Source organism: Macadamia integrifolia, chromosome 6, assembly GCF_013358625.1.
Source record: "Macadamia integrifolia cultivar HAES 741 chromosome 6, SCU_Mint_v3, whole genome shotgun sequence".
Classification (NCBI taxonomy): domain Eukaryota; kingdom Viridiplantae; phylum Streptophyta; class Magnoliopsida; order Proteales; family Proteaceae; genus Macadamia; species Macadamia integrifolia.
In genome coordinates, this window is record NC_056562.1 from 6,716,115 (window position 1) to 6,725,878 (window position 9,764).

General features: G+C 37.8%; 1 protein-coding gene across 2 annotated transcripts in view; it reads left to right on the forward strand.

Moving 5' to 3' along the window:
• LOC122082023 (poly(rC)-binding protein 3-like) overlaps window positions 1–4,764 on the forward strand; it is a 31,923-nt gene extending 27,159 nt beyond the window's left edge. For both annotated transcript variants that reach the window (XM_042649510.1, XM_042649512.1), the window contains one exon: window positions 4,431–4,764. In XM_042649510.1, the coding sequence (XP_042505444.1) occupies window positions 4,431–4,502 (72 nt within the window). In that variant the 3' untranslated portion in view covers window positions 4,503–4,764. The remainder of the gene's footprint in view (window positions 1–4,430) is intronic.
• The last annotated feature ends 5,000 nt before the right edge of the window (window positions 4,765–9,764 follow it).

Genomic DNA, 9,764 nt, shown 5'->3' on the forward strand with positions numbered 1-9,764 from the left:
CCGGTTACAAATCGATTTAAGAAACCGAAGTTCACCAATTCATCATTTGGTTGTTTCCTAATGGCTCCATACCGGTTTAAAAAACCGATCCAAACCGAAATGAACCTCATAAATCCAAACCGGTACCAACCCGAACCCAAACCACACCGAAGCCGACACCGGACCGAAACCGATAAATCCTTAATGGGTCGGTTTCGGTCACTTCCAAAGTCACACCGAAACCGGTGGAACCGGACTGAAACCGCACCAAACCGGACCGTTGACACCCCTACTGTACGCTATATAGCATATACATTCTCTAACATGGCCTATTCCACACAATGTTTAGTACTAGAACACACATAATTCAAGTAAAACAACTTAAATATGGATCAGGAATGGGTAGACATCAAGTTATAAATCATGTCATAAATCATGCAACATACATGGTTTGTTACAAAGAGTAAGTATATCAGAGTCAACAATACAAGCAGCAATCACCCTTATGCCCATCCTATAGAGTCCTAGACTCCTACTACCACATTGAGTTCCGGGGAGGATCAAAACAACCAGAATGTTGTTGCTGCTGCCGAATCAAGAAATCCTTTGATAGTCCGATTGTGACACAAAAGTTGGCATGTCATAATATGGCGCCAGGAATGGTCGAAGTCTAAAGCAACAAGCCAACAACAACAATAAAAAATCTCAGCCTTATCCAACTGAATGGGGTCGGCTACATGGATCCAATAAAAAAGGCAACGAAATAGAAAAAAGAGTCCACATAGAGTTGGGGGAGGGGAGAAATGAAAGGATGAAAGATGAGAGTGAGAGGAAAGAGGCGCAACCCACACATGTTAGAAGAAGCTCAGCTACTTGGGTCAGCAACTTGGATCCTTGCTCTCTAATAGGCTCTTTCCAAGGTCATACATACTTGGGACAAGATCAAGACTATGCATGTCATTCCTCACCACTTTGCCTATGGTCATTTTAGGCCTGCCCCGAGCTTTCTTTGCTCCTTCAATTCGAATCAAGTCACTCCTCCTTATAGGGGCGTCCGCCGGCCTCCTTTGAACATGGTCATACCACTTCAATCGGCATTCACGGAGCTTGTTGTTAATCGGGGAAACTCCCAAATCAGCTCTGATATGCCCATTCCTTACTTTATCCTTTCTGGTTTTCCTGCACATCCATCTCAACATCCTTATCTCAACTACACATAGCTTCTCTATATGACACTTAAATGAAAGCGTCAAGATACTAGAGGTACCATAACATAAGATATGGGTCTATGAATCGTGAGGCTCTGTGGAATTGACATTAGCATGTATGGTTGGGGGACTGAGTACAACAAGAAGTGGCTATTAACAAATGATGACCTAGTGTGACTAAGTGACCCTCACACTTAGAGGGCAATGACAATGAAGAGCTAAACTACCCATATCCACCATACCCAACATAGTCAGAACAATAGTGATTTGGCCAAGAAATCACAAAAAATGGTTTTCCAAGCTTCAATGGCGAAACCTGTCAAAATGGATCGAAGTTTTGACCCATTTTGTTCGAAATTGTGTTTTTATTCTTAAGCCAAAGTAATGTTCTGGACAAAATTCCGGAAAAAAAAACAAAATGTGAGACTAAACCATGACTGAAATGTCGAAATTTGTGCATTCTTAAGAATCGGGTGTGTTTCATTTCGATCATCTGCGAAACCTAATATTTTGTGAAGTTTCACAAAATTTTGGCGAAATTGTGTTCAATGCCTCTGAGGAAGCTGACTGTGACATGGGCTCTTCATGTGTATGATCCACCTACTACTTCTGTATCGCACACTGTGAAATGCTAGAATCAGCAACATGATCTTCCAATCTGCTACAATCACCACAATCTACTTTTGGTTTTCTGCACTGGTTCACACATGGGAGGTTGAAGACAATCTCTTACCATGAGTTGTACTTGCTTTTCTTTTTGTGTTTACCTAAAATAACCTCCTTTTTACCTTTTATTCTACTTCTAGCGTTATTTTATGTTGATTCTAAGTTTGTCCTTAGTTTTAAATCCTGGTTTTTTAATTATACCCCAAGACCTATGTATCTACCAGATTCCACTTTGAAAAATCTGATTAATTTCTAGAACTGCCATTACCTTTATTAAAACTTGGAATATTTAAAGCATTGCAATTATTTTTGAACTTTTAGCTCTTGTTCATTTGGGTGCGACCATAACTGATCCCAAGCCAGGGTTTCAAACCCGGGATTGCATGGATTACTTGCAAATTTTCTACTGTCTTGTTCCTTTACTATTATTTGATTGGGTAACTCACTAGATGTCAACCGAGGCTACCTTTTCTCTATGATTGATATCTATGGTCAAATCTGGGATTAAAATATTCCAAGTTTATTGGTCGGAAGAATGCATATTTGTTGTGGCTGTTCTTAGTTATGTGGTTTAGTTTCTGTTGATCACTTGATCCTGGTTGTTGCTGCAAAATGATGATGGGTTAGCTTTGTTGTCTCCTCTGCATTCATTGTTTGTCCATGTGTAATGCTACATGCGAGGGGAAAATTGAATATGTTGAATATTGTTTCTTCCTAGTGAAGATTTCATATGATTATTGAAGGATGCATATCTGTTGATGCCTGTGTTCCCTTTGTGGAGATTATTGTCTCATTTGTGGATATTATTACCTATGTCTCGTTTGTGATTTTTCTCTCCCCTTTGTGGTTATAATTACTAGTGTCTTTGTTGTGAAGATTTTTATTTGTGTTCCTCGTGGTGTTATTGTTTGCCTTCGTTCTGAAGGTTATTGTTAGTGTCTTAGTTAGATTTTAATTTGTCTTCTTATTGAATATGTTTAGCCTCACACCAATGACTTATTCATCTTCCCCTGTTGCTATGTTTTGGGCTGTTACTACTGTTGTTGTTGTTGTAGTGTTCTAGCCCATAGTGATGATTTATTCATCGTCCCCTACTGCAAATTTTTTTATTGTTGTTGCTGCTATGGTATTCTGGCTTGCGGTTGGCATTCTCTGCCACATATTTCGTTCATTGCTATCTAAATTTATTTGACACGAAAATTTTTCTCTCCTGTTGTGCTTAGAGATGCAAGTTTGGCCCTTTGAGACCAGATCCGCCCTGAGCCCGAACAGGCCCTAGGCTAGATTTTCAACCCTAAGGGTGGGCTAGGGTTGGATTTTTAAGGCCTCCAGTCTGGGTCGGGTTGAGGCCTTGGGCTGAACCCAGCCTGGCCCTGCCTTGTTTAAGTCACACTGTTAATTCTACGGAAAAAGATCCTCTCCAACACCAATGATCTACCTCCCACCCATCTATGGCTGGGCGGACCTTGAGGTGCGCCCCCAGGTGTTGGGATGTGTGTCCAAGGCGGTCCAATCGTTGAATGAGTGGGAGGTAGATGGCTGGTCGTCCAAGTCATCAGAGAGGATCTGGATCCAAATTCTACTTGTGAATGATTATGTGCTTAAAACATTTGTTGAGTATGTTTGACATGAGGCAAATGGTTTTTGTGTATCATTTTCTTTTAATAGTTGGGTGAATTGACTTGAGCTAATATAATTTTAACAATGAATTAGGATAATTGTTGAAAGTATTAGGGTCAGCTAGGTTCAGGGCCCATCAGGGCTCGCATGGGCTGGGCTGACCCGGAAGAATTCAGCTTGGGTTGAAACTTTTAGGCCCTGAGTTAGGGCCAGGGAAGGCCTAGGCTAAGGGTAAGGGGATCCAGGGTTTGGCTGGGATTGTAAAAGCCAGCCCAACCCGGCCATGTTGCAGCCCTAGTTGTGCTGATGGCTGATGTGCTTTTTTATTTTGGTGTTGCAATTGGATGGAGTTCTTCCTTCGGTTCTGTTATTGCTGGCTGTTGGCTACTGGTTCTACTGGCTATCTGTCCTTGTTGTTCCAAGCTGGATCCTAGGATATATATGCTTTTGCTTGAGGGAAGTGCTGGAATGCTAGTCAGGGTGATGTTTAGTAGCTTTGGTGATCCTTAACAGTACATGGTGCTTTATTATTTATGGTGATACATTGTTCTGTTTATTGTCCACAGTGATATTCAAGCCACGTAGCTTAGTGGTAGAATTGTGGGGTTTATTATTACCTTGGTTGTATTTAATCATGACTCTTAAGGAGTCGTGCTTTATTTAATATATATATATATATATATATATGCCCTTCTCACAGAAGAATACACACAACTGAGAGATAGTGCTTCTTCTCTCTCTCACCTTCTCTTCTTCTGTACCGATCCTAGTTATCAAGATTAAGTTTTGTTATAGAATCTGTGGCTTGGTCTCATAAGTGACCGATATTGTTGAAACAGTTGATCTGGTAGAGTCAATATGATACTAGCATCTATAAATTTTGATTCAATGTGTACATCTTCCTTTGTTCTGTTTCGTTCAGTTTCTCAGATGTTGAAATATCTGTTTACAAAACAGGTAGCATGGGCGAAGAAGTTGGTCGATGACTACATCTACTCACAAGCAATATTACAGCAGAGACGTCTATAATGCATTAATTCTCTCTTTGCTGCTCACTCATTAGTTGTATGTTTTTGTGTTGTAGCGTATAAGTTATATAACTGGATCACACAACGCCAAAAACAATAGGAATCATTCACACATTGATGATCTTTCTGACTGGCGGTTGAAAAGGTTTTCGAAGTATATCTGTAATTCGGCATATAACAGATGTTATAACTGTTTCCTTGAGAACTTAATTGTTTCTGACTGTAAATATTTTCAAAATTTCATTGCTGGCTCTGTTTTTCAAGTTGTAAATTTGATCATGGGATAAGTTTAAAATTTAACGGATAGCTATTCAATCAACCAAAACCCTTTTATAGTTCGAAATATCTCGGCAAATATGTAGTTCGTAATTTTCATTTTGTTGGTGCAGCCAGTGTCTTGAGCCTACCAGCTAACAGAGAATCTAAGGCTCCGTTTGGTATCGTTTCTGTTCCAGAAACTCTGTTTCGTATCAAAAACGAAAATTTTAGTTTCTGTGTCAAAAAGTCGTTTTTAAACGATTTAAGGCTGTTTGGTGAATCTGTTTCTAGAACAGTTTCAGAGTAAAAAAATGATAGTTCTACTTGTTTCAGAAAGGTTTTTTTTTNAAAAAAAAAAAAAAAAAAAACACAAAGTCTTACTTGTGTGGTGAACCAAAAGTTCGATAATCATTATGTTGACTTGTTCACTTAAATTCTGAAACTATACTACATAATGACTATGATGCAGATCCGGGTACCAAAATTGGAGTCAGATCACTTAGGGCCCACTTAATTAATAAATAGCACAATTTTGTACCCAAATACCAAAAGAGAATGGCAGTTCTGTAAATAGGTAGAAATTTCTAACAAGTAGTGGCAGAACTATAATTTATTAGAACTTTAGGTCATGAAAAAAAAAAAAAAAAGGAAAAGGGAAGGTAACGTGAGTAACAAATGGGTAAAATTGGAATGACAAAATAATAGAGAAAGTGGAAAATAGAAGTAAAAGATGGGTATAATAGGAAAACAGAACTAAAGGGAATTAAATCACACTCACGATTCTGATATTAGGGATTGTCTTCAACCTCTAGACAGCCAAAGGGTCTCATTGAACACCAAAGAAGAAGAAAACGAGCTTCAGCCCTTAGAGCCTCTTTCAACAGTTCTTAATCTCCAAATCTAGGGTTGCCAAGGCCTGCTAAGTCAATCTAGAACATTGCAGTTCAAGAGATCAGGTAGATCCAAAGTGCAGATTTCTGAAACAGGGCAACAGCGACAGTAACAGGTTCCGCCATGGGTGACAGGTTGATATCTTCACTGAGAAGAATTTCAGCCACCAAAACCACAGGGCTTCTGATCACCTAGATTAGTAGATGCTTCGTCCAAAGTTTTAGAGTTAACAGATGAATTTCAAGAGGGTTTTGATCCAACTAAAGGTCATTGGGTTAGTTCAGAACAGAGTACTCTAGAAGGGGAAAATCACAGTATGCAAAAATAAGGAAGAAGAAGAGAAGAAGGGAGAAGAAAGTGATTCTCAGAGAGGGAGGAAAAGAGGGTCGGCGGCCATTGTTCAGCCAAGCAAAAATATTCAATTTCAAACTTCAATTCTTCAAATCTGAGTTATTCTCCATTACATGGCTATTTAAAGAAAATAATAACATAACATTGGAAGCTAATTAAAAGTGGAAATTAATCCTAAATAGCAACTGAAATAAAATCCAAGCTAAATAAAATACCACAAACTAATTTCTAAACCTAAAGAAGGAAAGTAAATAAGAAAATCCCAAATCGAAGAGATCCCTCCCCTCGCCCAACTGCATCAAACTATATATAGTCTACAATCTACATCAAAACATAAGACACAATCCAAATGATCCAAAATAAATAAAAATATTACATCATCAATAGTTATCTATCAACACTCAATAGTATTGACTCAATTACTCAACACTCGAAAGTAGTGACTCAATTCCAAATAGTGTCTAGGTGGTTCCATCCAAGTAGTGACTTAATACCCTCAAGGCATGCATGTTATCTTTTCTAACATTATTTAGTAAGCTATATATACCTTATATCATAAAAAATTAATATTAAGACACATCAGGTCATTAAAAATCAACATTTAGCCACATCAAATCATAAAAAATCAACATTAAGTCACATTAAGTTGTAAAGAATCAACATTTAGAGAAATGCTCTTGTTCTATAATAAGTTTGACTGGTCAAATGATTTTTATTTTTATATGAGAATTTTTGTATGAGGTATAATATAAAACCAACTTTCCAACAAGTCTAAAATTACTTAAGTCTAAGTTATAATGACATAGTTATGCTCCAATCAAACTTATTTTAAAGTGTACGAATGCTGTTAAAATCGCTTGAATGAAAATAATTTTAAGGATATCAAAACAAAAGATTATTTTATCAGACTTTTGGTTTTTATAAATGTTTTAACATTATAGGATTTATAAAATTTTCATAATTGAGAAAAACCCTAGCATTTAAAAGTTGAAAATTACCTTATAACAAAAATCCAGTTTTTGTTCTTGGACTGGGGGGTTTGACTTTTTATATTTTAGGAATTTGATTTTTAAACTATTTTTATTGGATTTAAATAGGGGGTATTTCCTTACTTATGAATAATATCTTAAGTAAATATATTTGGCATAAATAAGTGCCAAAACACTGTTTCCTCAAGTTTGGTAGTGAAAAAAATGAAAATCTCCACTGTTTCCCCAAGTTTCTCACACTTGGGAGAAAAAATGCACAAGAGAAGGTCGAAATTTTAGTCGAAACATGGTTGAAACCTGGTCGAAACAGTGGATTTTTGAAAGTCACCAGAGGTATCGTTTCGACCTTTGGCGATTTCGCATGTTTCACTCGAGTTCTTGAACCATGGACGTAAGAACCCTATGCAACCTCACTTCCTCCTGAAGGAAAAACTATTTTTTCTCCAAAAAACTACAATATTTTTATTTTGAACAAGTAACATATCCCTTTCATTAGCATAAGCAATCTCAATGAAGACGTTGAATTTTCCCTCTTTAACATAAACCTCCAAAACAAAACAAACACTACACAACAGCAAAGGGGGAAGTACTAAAAAAAAAGAATTTACAACTCACATCACCCTAAGTCTGATGCAGTACCAACAAGGGTTTACACAAGGAGAACCAAGACCAAGGTCGACCCAAGTGGCTAACTAGGTCGACCCAAATCTGGTCCAAGTTAGCCCACGATTTGGGCTACTGATGGGGTTACTAATTAGTTATTTAGTTTCTATTTTGAAGTTCTAAATTAGTTTCTAATTTCAAGTCATTGTTAGTTTCTAATTTCTATCAAGACTAGTTTTTATTTTCATTAGATTCTAATTTTCAGTTTTTAGTAACTTCTTGTAATCAGTTTTAGTAACTTAAATTTAGTAACTCTGAGTTGCTATTATTTGTAAACCCTCCCCATCATTATAAATAAAGAAGATGGCCCTTTTATGAGCCACGATTTTGACAAAACTATTTTTGTTGTTGCTACTGCTTTCTCTGCAAGAGAACTTCTGTGTGCCTGATCACAGTGATGGGTTGGTGTTCGATCCAACGACTCCTTGCAGCGTGAAGTCCAGGAGGTCTGCTACAAGTAATTTCTTTTTTTAAGTTCTACTATAATTTCAAGGTTTATTAGAGCTGCAAATACCAAGTATGATTCCTTCTATTTCTACCCAGAATTTTCCACAAAACAGAGCTTTCGGCCCTTGCTGATTTAGTCAATTCCAGCTGTCAGAATGACCCCATTTTTTGGTTGAAGATCCACCTCTGCCCAAGTTAGGTTCGACCCAAGTTGGAGCCCTATCTAACCTCTGAATAGTGAGATATAAAAAATCTCCTTTTTTTTCGTCTTTTAGTGACTTGCAGGTTCTAGATTACATTCTGTAGAGTTAATGCCTGCTGCTGCTGGAAGTTTCTGGACTGCTGAATCTAATTACTATTAGTCTGAAGTTGTTAATAACATTCTTAGCTAGTCTCTGTTTTGGTTCTAAGCATAGTTGTCATGGCATCGCCAAGGCGGCGATTTGGCATCCTGGCGGAAAAAGAAGTTCATGGCAGTACTACGATTTACGTAAAACAAATGGCGGTCACCATTGGCTGATAGGCACCGCCATGGACACCAGGTCACGCCTGATTCACTAAGCGGTCAATTTTTTGTAAAATGCAGGGTGGTTTTGATAGGGTTATGTTGATTTTTTATGATTTGATGTTGCTTAATGTTGGTTTTATATGTTATAGGGTATATATTGTAGGCTTATAGCATGCTAAATAACTTTAGAGAATACGAAAAATAAAAAAGTAGTATACTAAATAATTTTAGAATATAGGAAAAACAAAAAATAACACATGGGCGATTTGATCGCTATGGCAACGCCATAATGGGCGATTCATCACCAAATCGATTAGCCACCCCTCGACCGCCTTGGATTGATTTGACTCCGTGACAACTATGGTTCTAAGTACTGCTGCTGTTCTTATTCCCATTCTATAATGCTGTTTCTGGTGGTCGAATATATTCTGGACAGTTGTTTAAGGGTGATTTTCTGTTATATATTTGAGACTGGTTTTGGTTGTTCTTTAGTCTAAAAGTTCCTGTAGATTTGGGTCTAGTTGGGTGTTCAATCTAGTCCTACATTAAGTGGTATCAGAGCATGGCTAAGAATAACACCCCCACCCTAGCTTCTCTTATGGAGATGCTACAGACTATGAGGACTGAGATAAAGGCTGAACAGCAAACCTTACGGACTGAATTGAAGGCTGAATTAGATGCCAGGTTGTTGAATGAAGAGACCCCACCACAACAGCCTACTGGGGATTCACATACAACACCCGAAGTGGAAACTCCATTGAATGCAGTTGCTCAGTTGACTAACAGGAGAGCAAACCCTAATTTGAGAGCACTACAAAGGGTTCTAGTAGCACAACTTACTTTTGAAGAGCGAACGAAAGATGAAACTAGCTCGTACAAAGCTAGTTGGGGCTGCTCGTGAATGGTGGACCTATAAGCTAGAGTTAGAAGACCATGGTAGAGAACCTACTAGTTGGGATGAGATGAAGCTTGAGCTATCAGATAAATACTTACCACGCAACTTCAAAGCTCACATACAAGACCAACTGAACTCTTTTCGTTTAGGGTCTGTGACTATTGTCGAGTACATGAACAAGTTTGACGCACTTTATTCTCATACAGGCATAAGGGAGAATAAAAAACAACTGTTATCTCAGTTTCAACTGGGATTGCGAGT